This window comes from Gadus morhua, chromosome 8 (assembly GCF_902167405.1).
Source record: "Gadus morhua chromosome 8, gadMor3.0, whole genome shotgun sequence".
In the NCBI taxonomy this organism is placed as follows: domain Eukaryota; kingdom Metazoa; phylum Chordata; class Actinopteri; order Gadiformes; family Gadidae; genus Gadus; species Gadus morhua.
In genome coordinates this window covers 15,898,543-15,914,182 of record NC_044055.1, presented here as the reverse complement: position 1 = coordinate 15,914,182, position 15,640 = coordinate 15,898,543, and the positions used below count along the sequence as shown (strand labels likewise).

Here is a 15,640-nt window from a genome sequence, read left to right as displayed (position 1 = left end):
CGTCTTTATTGAAGATTTCAGGGTACAGTGTGGATAGACCAATTGCCTATCAAATAATGCTCCCACTGCAGAATCAAGTTATTTTACATCACTACTCACCCCATGTACATTGTTGATGCTGTTTTATAACGTAGCCATATATATATTGAAGATTTCAGGGGTACAGTATGTGCAATGTAAGTAATGTAAAAAAAATAAACTACTTAAAGTAAAAACATCAATAATCAATTCAACTAAATAAATAACTTCAACAAGAAAAGTTTAGCAAAGTATTGTTAAAACTTGTATATATTTGTGAATGGTATTCTGTATGTGTGGGTTTATATATGCAATAGATATTAATTATTCAAAAGATCCAATGATAAAAACAACCAAAGATCTCAAATCTTTGTTTTATTTTGAGGCATTTCTTGCAGCGCTATTGTCATGGCCATATTGGGCACCCTCAAAATGTGCCCACCGACTGCACAATTCACACTGCACCTACCAAAAAAACAACAATTAAAAGAGCATGCGTTCACACCAAAAGACACATTTGTTGCCCTGTCGCTGCGCAAGTTTTGTCAGGCGAATTTGCTGCGGTTCAACCCGGACTGCACTGCAGGGAACGGTTGGCTGGTTAAACGCTGATTGGCTGTTACGTTACACATGTCACTCAGTGGCCACGCTGTTGAGGGGGTCCGCAGGTCTTCAACAGGGGGTCCGCAGAGGTACTGCAGGGGGGTCGCGAAAGTTTTGGTGGATTAGAAAAAAAACATATTCCCCCCGCAATCTTTTCCACAAATTGAAATGTCTTTAAATACACATTAACATGAATCCAACAAACTAGCCGCGTTTACATGGACACTTTTTATCCGATTTCTAATCGGAATAGATCTATTCCTATCACACGATCCAAATGTACTAGTATATATATGGCATTTACAAAAGTGGTAAGCGTACGTTCGTATGTCTCTCTCGCACACCTAAGAAGAGGGGTTGTGCGCACATCCAAAGGTAATCCACAGGTGCTAGACAATAGTGTTAAAAAGGAGGGCGCACACCTGACACATCTGGGGTCTCATTTATAAAACTGTGCGTGGGATCGCTACTAAAAGTGTACATACGCCCAAAAGCCTAGTTTTGCGTGCGCCAAAAGATATTCCGATTTATAAAACCCTGCATACGCACACCGTACGCAATCTTTGCTTTTCTATTTATGGCTCTGTGCAGCTCTTCCCCTGAAAAGTACAAATTAACACAAATATTATCGTCAATCACCCCAAGTTTAAATATGTGTTGTCTAGCTCTCATTCTTCCAATGCCGTCCTCCCCAATGTTTGGCCGCTTAGCCATCACTTCCGCAACCTGATCTTGCACTGCGGTGTAACTCTGCCGACTCCGATGACGCGAGTTTCAGGTGCGCCAACAAGTGGATTTAAAATATGGATGAGAACTTTAGACTTTAGTTTAATTCCCTTAATAAACAATGAGGCTGGCTCCTTGACATTTTCCTTGATCCGAAAGGCATCTTTAGGTTTGATTAATTGCCGACTTGTTTTTAATGTAATCCTTTTAAGAAAATGTTTAGATTAGCAGGACTACCTAGTCTCAAAGATGCAAGTACTTCTTACAAAAATGAACTCCACAACTATACAACTCGGAAATCATCACTAACAGTTTTCTTTCAAAAGCCATTTAAGGCTTTTATTTCAGAAGACAAACATATTTGACAATCACATGACGGAATCCCAATGTAATAAAACGTGTCAACCAGTTAGCTAGAAGTGCGACATGTTAGTGCTACTATAGTGATATCACGTGATGAACAATACAAATAAAATATATTACCCCCGTCCTCCCCCAAACACAGACAGTATGAAAGACCATACAAAAACACATTAGGCTTTTTAACATGAACACGGTGTGTGTGGTAAGTTGACCTCGTTCGTAACTTCGACATTGCACCTTGCATCACCCGTTGCCAGGCATAACTACATTTGAGGCAGTGGTGTTCAGAATTAAGGCCATTCAAAGAGACTAGGAAGACGAAAGCAGGAAAACCAAGCCCTGCAGCAGAATGACTCAGTTCTTGATCATCAAGTGGTCGTGCACCATTTCCCTCCCAGTTCCCAGGATTCTGTCCCCAGCATGGTTTTTTAAACCCATGCGTTTCAATCATGTCCTTTTCAACGGTTTCATTGGATAGCGCGTCAACCATCCACTTTTAGCGACCCGTCTTCCTCGTGCCCATCTCCTTTTTCCTCCTCCGGTGGGCTCTGGTCCATCGCAGGGTACACCACGGAACAGAACTTCTGGCACACGTGGGTCAATTTACCTGCATGTGATAAAACAAAAGTGAAAAGGAGCAGATTGAAGAAACTACAGTTGCAACAACCCCCCCCCCCCCAACATAATTATTTTAACATATTATTGTTGTATTCTTTAGCCTATATCCACAGGGCCTCAACATTTAACCTGTTCATGTCTTTATTCTCCACATTCCATTCACATCTCATCTACTGCCCAATCACTTTCTTTTTATCATCCTGTGCAAAATATAAATAAAGTGACAAAGAATAAAAAATACATTAAAACGGCACTAGGCAAGTTTTGCCATTAGCATCATCTAGTGGTGTGATTTGTTGCTACATTTAGTTTAAGAAGGAGCAAAAAGGGGACCAGAATAAAACATTTCAGAGAGAAAAGGTAACCTGGACGGATTGACTCGTTGATTGCTGCGTTCAAGTCCTGAGAATGTCCTTAATGAATCGAACAGCTGCAGCAGGAAAGTTATAGTGCAGGTGTAAACATCACCATTGTGCTTACAAAGGCCTCTGTCGAACCACTCGGGCTTGTTCTCCCAGTAGACACCCAGGTAGTAGACTGGGACGCCCGTCAGCATGATCAACAGCCCGATGCCACACACCAGGGGCTCAGAGTAGAGCGAGAAGATCAGCAGGAAGCCCCAGAACAGCAGGTAGATGACAGGCCACACCAGGCTGATCTACAGGACACAACATGATCATCATCATAGTAGGCAGAGGACAGCACCCCCCAGGCTGATCTGCAGGACACATCATCATAATAATAAACTAACATCAAGTCACAATCCTATACATGGACCGACGTACCGTCTAGTCATCTAGCAGACGCATTTGTTGATCCAGACAAGGCATTAAGGAGGATACCTACAGGGGTTTGGAACCTAGAACCTTTTGTAAACTCAATAACTACTCACTTTAATAACACCACAAGTAGAGTCAAACACAGCGATTACTTTCCCAGCCTGCCCCATTACGTCTCCAATGGTTGAATTTTATTAAAGATCTCCTAATATAATACTTTTCTGGTCTTCATTTCTTATGACTCCTATTGAGCAACCTGACACGAATCACAGCACAAGAAACTGTGGATTTACGGGAAACTCTTCCTCTCATCTGGGCGCTTTCAGCATTCTCTGACAACACTCGGCTTCCTCCTCCTCCGCCCCCCCTCCTGCCAACCCAACTCTGTTGTGATTGGTTACCTTCCGGAAGAGCATGTTGCAACATTACCATGCATGGAAAATCCGGATTGTTCTACGTAGATAAATCGCAGAAATAGGAAGAGAATTGTGACCGGCATCCCTAGTGTTTAGCGCTCTGCACAGCTACCCCAGACGGTAAACAGGGAATACGTCTAAATGCATGTACGTCATCCTTTGACACTTTAGTATGGTTAAACATGACTATAAATCATTATAACGTTTATAAGTCAAAAAAGCCTAATAGATGCTCTTTAACATCCTTGGGTTTGCTTGGGAATGTTCTCGCCATTGATGGTTGCCTTATGAAAATAAACTATTAATGTGCTGATCCAAGTTAAAATATAGAACAAAGCCAATTTTATTTTCTGTAAGCCAAGAATGTCAACCCAAGAAAATAAGGGCTTGTACCTTGATTGGTCGCTTGAGGTCTGGCTGTTTGATGCGCAGCACAATCTGCCCGGCGACGGTGACTCCGTAAAAGAGGTAGTTGATGAAGCCCACGTAGTTGATGAGTGTGTAGATGTCACTAGTGCACATCATCAGTAACGTGGAGACGCACTGAGGAGAGGGAACAGAGAAAGTTGATTATTCTCTGCAGTCTTCCCAGAAAAAACAAAAGGTATGCTTTAACATCTGTGACATTCTGTACTTTTATTAATTTCAAATTGTATAAAAACCAACCCAAAGAAAGAAGCCATTTCACAAAATTTGCATTTTTGCATAAAATAACGCAGTGGAATCAAAATATATATAATATAGTGACTTTGAAATCAGAATACGCTTGTTCAACTATCCTTTTCTCAAATGGTGGAAAAGAACCAAAACCAACAAATACTTAAACCATAGGCTCGGGTAAAGTCTACATTCTTTGTTATAAATCGAACCCAGCGTGTGTGTTTTGGTCCTTAGCTCCCGTCCACCCCGGTGGAGCGCGACCCACCGTGAAGAGGAGGGCGGGGATGGGAGTGCAGCGGTTGACGTGGATCATGGCCAGGAGGCGGGGCAGGTGGCCCTCCCGGGCGCCGGCGAAGAACAGCCTGGAGAAGAGAACGAGGCGCCAGAAAACAACCCATTTGTCTTCGGAGCGGCAGCATCGAGGGAGGGGTGTCGGCTTGGGCAGTAGTTTATCGCCCCAACGGAAACACTGATGTAGGGGGACGGGGTGCAGGAATGGCGTGGCAAAGCTTGAGAGGAGAGGAGGAAGGGTGGGGAGGTGGGGCAGACGGCTCAAGTCTCAAGTGGCACGATGACTCTGCACTCCTTCAACGGAAATCAATATTCCAGATTTTATGTCAGGATTTCCTACAAACGGAAGGCTTCCATTTGCAGAGGAGATTGCCTCTGATGTGAAACACAGGGAATCCCAATGAAGGCCTTTACTGCCATATTACTAGCAATAAATAATCTAACAATTTACCAACAATTGGCTTCTGACATTTATGACCACCAATCAATTAGCAAAAATGCAATTTACTAATGGCCCTCTTGTCAGTTACAGCATCTGAGCCTCTGGGCATTGAAAATATTTTTTCTTTTTCAGTTCAGACCTTATTGTGTGTGGACTGACGCGATCCTGCACAAAGTAAACCGCCAACACAGTTGCGGAAATAAGAGGAGGGAAGAAGAGCGAGGGAGCAGACTGACCGTGAGGAGGTGAAGAGCGAACCGTTGACCCCCCCGAAGGTGGAGAGGGCCACAGAGATGGGCATGATCCATGACATCACCCCTAGCAGCTTCTCTCCAAATGTCTGGGAGAGAGACATGGAAGCACAGTTGATAGAGAGACAGACAGAGATTGGACCCACATGCTTATTGCTAAACTAGCATTCTGATTGCATGCAGCATGCTAGTTAACAGGGTTTGAGGCTGAGCTAATGCTAACAATCCATTTTCTCAAACACAATCATAACAATTAGCACGACTACACTTGAGTAATAATTTAAGTCTGCAATGGGACAAACTTTTAACAACCAACGGATAGGAAAATCCAAGCAATGCAACTACCGTACATGCCTTGTTTGGATGCATGAAACATGCATTTTATACATTCAGGAAGCAACCATGTAATGTAAATATGGGCCCTTTTTTGGAGCCGGTAGGGTTAAGGATGCCTAACTTAAGGTGCAAACGGCCAGGAAAAACGCCTCACAAAACCCAGTGTCGGGGCAGCATTTCTGTCAACAGATTAAAAATTCTCTTTTTTCCAAACAAGTCTACAAACATAAACTTTCGCGAAATTGTAGGGGGTGTAGGGTCAGTGTCCGATCACCTTTAAACAGCAGACCTTTGAGGGGCAATCAAACCCGGGACCTTGGCGTCGAGGGTTCAACCGCAAGACTACCTGTGTTTACTCACCACGGCCACGGCGTTGGAGGCCAACAGCTCCTGGGGACTCATGGCGGTGATGTAGGCGATGTTGGCAAACACGTAGACGAAGGTGACCAGGGGGATGGAGATGAAGATGGCCCGGGGCAGGTTCCTGGAAAAGCCGAGAGATAATTAATATTTACTCACTAAGGGAACTATATTTTTTGTGTATCCACCTAGGGGACTTTTATTATTTTTACAGACAAAGCACGCAGGTTGGTGATGAAGGAAACTGCTTTATTGTAGACATTTGTAGATAATGAATCAGAGCGCTTGTGGCGCTTGTTTAACCAGTGCACACGGATTGATCAATGTGTAACAGGCGTGCATCCTCACCCAGCCCCAGAGTCCAATCAGTCTAACTAGGGCTCAGTAGAGGCTGGTTGAACCAGCCATCATCCACACACTCACAATAAAGACATGTTGTTGTGGAACAGCTAGGTAGATGTTGCGTAGGGATCCTTCCAGATACTCTGCGGGGACAGTGGGTTTCAAACCCAGCACCTTATGGCGGATAGTTGAAAAGCCTAACATTGTCCTGCCCAGCAGCCAAGGGAGGACCTCATCTGATGATTCATGTAAAACTACCATAGCCCAAATCACAAATTTGGGAGGGTTACACTTGGTTATGCAACACAACACAGAACATACAACTTGCTGTGTGCACTACTCCGTCTGGTCCCCGGGCCTCCTCCATCACCTGTAGGGGTCCACCAGCTCCTCCGTCACATAGTTGAGGAAGTTCCAGCCTCCGTAGGCGAAGGAGCCCTGCAGGAAGGAAAGGGCGATCAGCCCCACTTCGTAGTCCCGGAACGTCTCGAACGCATGCACCGGCTCCAACCAGTAGTAGTGGCCTGGGGAGAGACACGTGTGGCTCCATCATCACAACAGCCTTTGATGCTGCCAACACTCTGTTCCGTTCTGATGCCATGGCAACAAATACTCTGCAGTGATTAGAACAGTATTTCAATTTTTTCCTACTTCAACCATAAATGTGAATTTTGGATTTTAGATAGTGTAGAAATCGTATACATTGCATAATTTATAGAATCATTAAATGTATAACCATGCAAACAAAGGCAGACTAACATGTATGCACACAAATATACCATGACCAAACAATATTAGGGAAAGGTTGTGCAACTGGACCAAAAAAGAATGTTAAAACCGGAGGGGGTCGATTCCAGGAACGCCTATGTTGCGCAGCCAACAAGTACATTCACGCACACATGAAGATCCCAGGCAGATATAGGAAAAACCGGCCCACGTTCCAAGCGGCCATTGTGGCAGTCTGACACCCCGGGTGATTAAGTCAGTAATGGTGAGCATCACGAGTGGAGGAGGGGGGCGGGGGGGGAGGAGGAGGGTAGGGCTCCCTGGGGGAGGGAGGGAGTGGGTCCCTGTGGATTACGAACAGGAGACTATAATCCCTCGTTCACGTTGGGTTCATGGAAATCCTGTGCGCCGGGATCAGAGGGGAGGGCTTTACGGTGGAGGTGCCAGCTCACCCTCTTATCTTGGAGCCGTTTGTCTTGCAGCGGTTTAGCAGGTAAATAACTGTGCTGTGACAAAGCCTGGAGCCAACACGTTAGCTTACTGGGCTTGTCCACTCCTGTATTGGTCTATGTACTTACAACATTCCCATACATTGGTGTTTGTAACAGCGATTTAAGTATCATCTTGTGGCTTGGCTTTTATTTTGGTGAATAGAAGCTGAAGCTCCACCCACATCCATTGAAGAGATTCCTTTAACACCATGTTCTACAAGAAGTACAAGAAGGTAAATATACCGTGCTCATGAGCAATTCTCTGACAAGTTTAACAGCATCCAAAGATATGACCTCTCTGGTAAATCACACTTCTTCACTAAACTAACTAAAACACATAAATTGAGTGTGTTAGAGGTTCATATTGCAACAGGTATTTCCGCTTCCCTACATGCTTATAAGGGAAGATGGGATTCAGGGAGTGAATTAGCTCTTGTTGGTTGAAAACATGAAGGAGCTAGTATTTAACATGGAGATGAGACGGTGGGGACTGGAGAGAGAGCCGGACAGGGTAGTCGCTCGGGAGTTGGGTCTCCCAGCTCCATCCCCGGTGTCTTCGTCCTAACGTATCCGTGAGCAAAATGCGCCGAGCCCCTGGGCCTCTGAAAGCCCCCCGTGTATCTCCAGTCACTGCAGCTCCCTCTGGATTACAGTGTCTGCTGAATGACCCTAGGATGGCTTCACGTGAAGCAGCCATCTTGGCGTTTTTTTTTTGCATACATAAAATCTGAACAACCACAACGGGTTGCTCAGTTATTCTAGAGTTCTTGATCAAGATGGACTACCAAGAGGGCACATTGGAATGTGCTTTTGGGACAACCGATGGCATGATTGAAACGCTGCTGCAGGAGATCGGGAACGGAGGACAGAAGATACCTTTGCAGATCTGAACGATGCCCATGATGATGATCAGGCCCAGGGCTAGAAGCTTCCCGGCCGTGAAGATGTCCTGGACACGGGTGGCCCAGCGGACGCTGAAGCAGTTCACCCACGTCAGCAACACTGCACACAAACACACCCACTCAGCAGACAGACCCCCAACACAGCACACAGAACAATGGCATTAAACAATTAATCTGGTAATCCACAACTCTAAACCTAAAATTCTAGGAATTTACATGTTGTCCGGATTTAACTATTCTCTTTGTTCGTCTTTGCATGTTTAGTTATATAGACCAAGAGCAACCTCAAATACAACTTTCTTAACACAATTACATGGCTTTCCCTTCCCCTATTTACATTTTGGACGATGAATCGTTGGATTCTTTATATAGAAGAGCATTTTACTTCAGGTCTGACGTGCAACTCGCCACCAATGCAACTAGGGTAAATAAAGGCGGAGTGAATGCATTGGACCCAACCCCTGACATTCAGATGACCTTGAAACTCCCCTTCCCAACCCGCGAAAACAAGCATGAAAAAGCCTTACGAAAACAAGCACGCGCTGCTATTGGCCAGAGAGGCAAACCAGGGCAGGAACATCAGGAGCCGTAAACAAAATTCCAATGCAGATCGAGGGGGAATCTATACAAATTATCGAACAACATACAAGGTCCCGGAGCCCCAAGACCCTCACACCAACTTAAAACGATTCTGTTCAACCAATGAGTGCCAATGCAATATTATGATCATAAACAGGCATTCGTTTCATAAATGGCCTTCATGATGCGATACATCAACACGCTTTTGGCTCCAGACCTGGCAGGGGAGGGGTTTGTGATGTTTCCAGGATCCCAACGGACTAGTCCGGAGAACAGTGGTTTGTTAGCAGTATTTAAATGAAGTTGATTTTCTTCCAGATCGTAGATACTCAACGGCTTTAGAGTCCTCAAGGCTTGTGTATAGTTAGTGATAAAATTAGAATTTTCAAATCGCAACAGGAAGGGAAAATCTAAATTGGTTACAGCTCCAAAAAAAGTGAGAAAATCTAAATGCACACACAATTGTTTCCCACACAATGAGGAATCATTCTAAGACGTTGTCAGGTTACTGTAATATTAGCAACAAACAGATATAATCAGTTTCACATGAGCAGCGGCCCGAGAGAGTGACAGCTTTATACAAGACAATTATGAGTTGCCTCCGGGGCTTGTCTGGCAAGGGAATAACAGGAGGACCACAACTCATTCCACGGTAAAAAGAACAAGACAAAGCAATCCTATTCCTCAAGGCCTCCGGGCCCCATCGGACCAAAGACCTGCCTTCCAGAGAGAGAACCCCCATGCCCCAGCTACCACTTCAGTCTAACTGCATCAACCCTGACCCCCCCCCCCCCATTTATTCCAAACTTTACATCTATTCTCTACACCAGGTGTTCCCAATGTTGTTTAGACCCTAGACACACCAGGAGCAACCCAAAGGTCAAGGCACACCAAGTTAAAGTGGTTTGATTATGGAAAACGTCACATTTACCAGGAAATTATGTGAACATTGCGATTAGCAATCAAGAAAATTGCCATTAGCAATGTTTATATAATGTCTACGATCGAGGATATGCCAGGGACCAATGATTCAAAACTAAAGCAAACATAACAGATCGCAATCAATGATGGGATAACGTATTAAACCCACAAGTCACGGCGGGTGGGTTTAATTCCGGGGCTTTAAACCACTGGTCTGAAACCGCAGAAAAAGGGTGCATTTCTTTTGCCGACTCACGCAGGCAGACGGCGGCTAGCAGACGCAGTGCGGTGTCGGGGGGCAGGCAGCTTGGGAAGAGGGGCTGGAGGATGTAGTTGGCGAATGTGAGGGCGATGACCGCCTGGTTGGTGGGGTAGATGACCAGCACGGCGATCCACAGCCGCAGGAACCTGGTGAGGGAGGGGGGGCGGAGGGGAGGGCCCATGGTTACGGATGGGCGGGGTCCCACGCCAGTGTGTTCGTGAGAACATGCGACTTTAACGACCCATTTGTTTGTGGCCCCACTGAGGGGACACGCACACACACACACCTTGTATTTCTCATACCAATTGCTACTCCAATCTCCAATCTTTAAACTGCGTTTCTGCAGCAGTGTATCCAACTTGTAAGTCTGTTTGTATAAAGGCTGCAGCTATATGGAGATGTCTCCCCCCCCCCCCCCCCCCCCCTCCCTCACATGAAAGTCATTTCTTGTCTGAACATTATATTTAAAACTATACTTCTGCACTGAACCAGGGATGAAAGATAGAGATGGCACCAGAGCACACACAGACCTCGGAGAAAGGAGCGTGCATAATTATTTAATGAGATGGGATTTATTAAACCAGCTGGGAAATCGGGGAAATGGGTTCTGGATGTGGTCCCAAACTGAAATGTATAACCGAAAATAAAAGTACCGTCTCCATCAGTGGACTCCCAATCAATGATAGCATGCATGCAAAGGTGCTTGTGAATTAATGAGCGTACGTGTGTACCCCTAGTTGGTGGTCTTCGTTACTCTGGTGCTGTGGTGCATGAAGGTCCTGCTGTGTGTGAACACCTAATAAGCCTGGGACTGAACAACAGCCCCACAGAAGGAGTGTTGTTGAGATGTGTGATGGCCCATAAAGAGCAACAGTGTAGAATGTCGAATGTAGCACGCATGCATCTTTTATAGCGGATGGGGTTGGAAAGCAGGGTGAAGGGGGGGGATGGGGCATTCATGAGGCACATGCTTTGTCTCCTTTTGAAAGGTGGGTTGAATTTATGAACTGGCATTTGTTGCGGCAGAGCCAGGAGTTTGACAGAGCTTGTATACAGAGAGCTACACTACCGCTGTCCAGTCGTCTTTATTTACGGCCTGGTGTGCAGCCAGTAACAGAGTGTGGAACATCAAATTCAACGTCTCTTTCCAAGTTCGGAGTTCCCTGAAGGGAACTACCTATAGTTGAATATAAAAGCAGCACAACCCAAGTAACAAAGCGCCAACAGTTTCATATTTTAAAATGTCAATATAAATATATAAACAATTCCTTTAACACAAATGTAATGCGTGTAAATGTAAGTATCCTTTAACATATTACTTAATTCTATCTGACTATATTGCTTGCAGCTTAGTTCTGTATATCGAGAGTGCCCACGCAAACCAGAGCCAAGTGCACCATATATTTCATCATAAAACCTGACCCAGACCCCTTGAGAAATCGAACTCCATTCGTTTGCTGAAGCCTTACACCTCACCCCGCCAGGCCGCCGAAGATGTCCTTGACGTAGGAGTAGTCTCCCCCAGACTTCGGGATGGTGACGCCCAGCTCGGCGTAGCAGAGCGCTCCGATGGCGGTGATGCCGCCCGTCACCACCCACACAATGATGGCCAGGCCTACGGAGCCCGCGTTCTCCAGAACCCCCTTGGGGCTCACGAAGATCCCCGACCCGATGATGTTGCCTGGGAGACGGTGGACAAACCAACTTCATTAAATCAATTTTCAGAACAGACTTTCATATTAAAAACAAAACAAAAAAAAAAAAAGACAAATGTGGGCTTCGGTTGTCTGGATGATTGGGATGTTGACTGCGGTTATACAGTGCTTTTCAGACTGGTGTCCCTTAAAAGCGCGAATTATGCCTCACATTCAAATATTCATACACCGACGGCAGAGTCGACCATGCAGAGAGGCAGTGAGTATCGGGGTGTCTTGCTCAGGGACACCTCGACACAAAGGCAACCGGCTCTACCTCCTGAGACCATCCTGGCCCAGACTGAGTGGCACTAGGTTCCAAGCCCGCTGTCCAACCGCTACAGTCTGCCAAAGGCATCCCTGAGCAAAATGCCCAAACCGCTAAACTCAGACCCAAGAATGCTGCCTCTGAGATGATTGACAAACAAACATTTAATCATGGAAGCAACATTGTGCATTGGTCATTATTGGGAGTGCATGATGGTCTAATGTTCCGGGAGTTTGACTGCCAGTCGTCAGTGTCCACCTGTAGGCCATGTTGAACACCATTCCTAGCCTCGTTGGACCCCCCTGATCATGAGCCATTCCATTCTACGTTTCCCTCAGTAGATCAGTAAGGCCTTCCTTGAAACCATTGATAAATGTAAAAATCAACTCACCGACCGTCTAAGTCAGCTATCGGGGTAGGACTTTACGTTTATAATGGCCATGGAGTGCCGCAGTCTGTACAACTCCTCAACCAAGACAAAATCAAACTGAGTGTTACTTCCAACATCATCATCTCATTCTGTGGATTTTTTTGTGCAATGTACTGTCATGACCATATTTGGAAACAATTGCTGCCCAGCCAAGGCCAGACGGATATTCAATCCATAACGCAAAATTCAATATCTGGAATGTCTCACAAGGCTACAGAATGCAGAACTAATCCCACCTGCTCCACGATGATATGAATCAGAATTCACCAAGTCGCTTTGGCTAAACATCCGCCAAGGGAGGCAAAAGGAAGAACCACAATGTGATTCATTCTCATTGCCCAGAAGATACACCCAGACAAGGAAATTGTCACGTTTGTTCAAGGACATTTTGTAACCGTCAACTACTTTGAAGATGCACTGCTATTTCCAGGTTTATGCAGCACTTCTCTGGGGAAACCGACAGCAAAAGGGTCGCAATATGTGCAACATGGGGGACAAATGAAAATCCATACATTGAACTGAGGAGGGACGTTGGTACAAGAACACCATTCATCACGTCCATTTACACGCTCAAGTGATCAATAATATGAACTCACAAGCAGGAGGGCTACAATAACACACTACAAAAGACCCACTTCCCAGCACCAATTAGTGGGACTCGACCCCCTGTCCTGCTGGGATTCTAACCTACTATAATAACTAGGTCGGGTCTCGACACCCGAGACAAAAGGGACTCAAACCCACCATGATCCCCTACACAGGGCTTTCACCCTAAAAAAATAGGGCAATCAAGGGCCACTCAAACCACGCCCCCTAATCGGATGAGGTTTTACCTCACTGTTGGGTTTGCATCCAACACAGAAACAAAAGAACTACAACCCAGACCGGGATCCAGTCCCTTTTAAAGGCTTGAACTGGGACAGGTACCATATCTGCCTGCCGGTATTGCACAGACTTCCATACTCTTTCAAAAAACAGGAAGAGCTGGATTTTACGAAAGCTCATCATCCAACAGAAAACTCAACAGGCGGAGGCTGGGGGGGAAAACATTTCCTTTGGTGGGAAAATGCAAGGAGGGCAGAAAAATTAACGAACGACGGAACAATGTCAGCTTCCTGTATGGGACGTGACACAAAGTCCGTCCTCTACCTTTCTATACGGGACGGCCAGCAGTCCAAACCCCTCGTCTTGTTGTACCTCATCTTCAATACAGCACACCAACTTCTGCCGCTGTGTGATTGACTGACGATGGCTCAAACAATCCAGATCAACCAATGAAGCACATTTCAGTTTCAACAAGCACACAAAGGCCACTTAGTCGTGTATACAAACTATTTAGGAGGCTGAATTGAATTGGCTCATTAAGTAGGCTTAAATATTACCATGATGAGACATCCTGAATAAGTCACACAGAGCCACTATCGGCAAAAAAAAATACTTTGGAATTAGAGTGCAGAAAACGATTTACACCCTTTATGTTGCTGTCCATGCACGCGCACAGACGCGCGCGCCATCTGAATTATCACTCCCCATTTATTTCACATGGGTCAGCAGATCATGGAAGTCTTGCATGGTCATATGTTAAAAGGAAAACACTATTCAGTGAATATCGCGTCAGCAACAGACGTGACGGGGGGACGGACATTAGCGAGATTAAATGTATCGGCCTGCATGGTGTGCTGCAGTGATGGTGGTGAGGCCGGGAGGGCGGGCGTCGAAAGCCGTTTAGTCCACAGATCAGTTTAAGTGCACAATGTGATGTTGACACATTGCTGTATCTATTAAAGTAGTTCTACCTATACATCTATAGGGCCTATAGATGTATCAAATTAAGTTATCTAGTTTATTCACATTTTCTCCCAATTTAAGTTTATGATTAACAAAAATGTAATAATGCAAGACACTTCTTCCCAAAGCTTCAACGCTCCAATAACATTAGATTGTGTTACAGGGTAAGCTCAACCCTACACAATGGGCTATCCGGTGTGGGACGGTGAATGACGAAACCGGGACAGAAGTAGAAAGGGCAAACTTAAAAACTGACCAACAATAATTCCACAGGCGCTGACCAAGCCGATCTCCTTCTTCAGAGCAACACCGCCTCCCCCTGATTCCTTGGCGGGCTCCGGCGTGGGGTCCCCGCTTTCCGAGTGGGAGCTGCTGGCACCCCGCTTCCTCGGTCCGTCACTCATCTTCGTTTATGTTGACAGCCACCGGTGAACGCCTTTGGCACCTAGAAAGCAGGTAATTGCTCAGGTGATCGTGGGCACGGCTGGATATCGAATAACAAGGAGTGGAATAAAAGGTCTATTGTAACCCCGCTGCTTTAGGTGCCCTTCATTTTTCCAGAGTTGAATCGCCAAATAGCGACAGGAGGACCAAACTTCAAGACCCGTTTCAAAATGTCCTCGTTTAAAGAGTGGATTACAGCCCGATAACGTTGCTTCCACTAGGCTACTGGATCGACGTGCAGTTCGGGTGCGTGGTTGCCATTTTTGGACACCAAGTCCCCGCATTAATTATTTGGTGGATTCGAATGAAAGAGCTACTCCCACTGCAATCATTAAAAGTCCATCAAAAATAAATACATGTCATATTTATTTTAAAGTTAAATCCCCCCAAAAAACAGCGTCACGTTCTAACGAAGCGCATTATGTTGGATGAACGCCTACGTGTTCAGGTGTAGAGGGGATCAATCGTAGGCTACCGGTTCGGGGGTTACAAGGGTGCGTGCAATCCCAGCCCGATGAGCGCAAAGGACCTACTGCACTTTGAGCCACAATTAAATAAAACTTGAATTCAACACAAAAACTGCGACTCACCTCTTCACTGCATGAACTAGATGATGAATTTATAACTTAAGTTACGGACGTCATTTTGCCACCGACTTCCTTCTGCTGACCAGGACGGTCGAGATGCCAAATGAATCCCGACGAGAAAATGAACGTGAAATACACAAGCTTGTTATTTGCAGCCAATCAGGCCGCCGGGAATTGTCAATACATCAAGGCCCGCCCCTCACGCAGAGAGACGAGACAGGTCTATTTTCCAAACTGGCAGGTCAAAAAGCTTTTTACATTAAATTCAGCAAAAACAACATTTTAAGTAGGCCTATGAACTTGCAATACAAGGCCCATTTTAGACGTATGCTTATTGCACAAC

General features: G+C 45.5%; 1 protein-coding gene across 1 annotated transcript; it reads right to left on the bottom strand.

The window, feature by feature from the left end:
* Positions 1-373: 373 nt before the first annotated feature.
* Positions 374-15,434, bottom strand: slc7a8b (solute carrier family 7 member 8b). Its single transcript, XM_030363626.1, has 12 exons — positions 15,301-15,434; positions 14,523-14,711; positions 11,563-11,767; positions 10,081-10,232; positions 8,299-8,424; positions 6,576-6,729; positions 5,864-5,987; positions 5,153-5,256; positions 4,449-4,545; positions 3,917-4,066; positions 2,809-2,986; positions 374-2,317 (listed from the first exon to the last, which is right to left on the bottom strand). Exons 2-12 carry the CDS (start codon positions 14,668-14,670, stop codon positions 2,193-2,195), a joined length of 1,563 nt encoding a protein of 520 aa, XP_030219486.1. The 5' UTR covers positions 14,671-14,711; positions 15,301-15,434; the 3' UTR covers positions 374-2,192.
* Between the last annotated feature and the right edge of the window lie 206 nt (positions 15,435-15,640).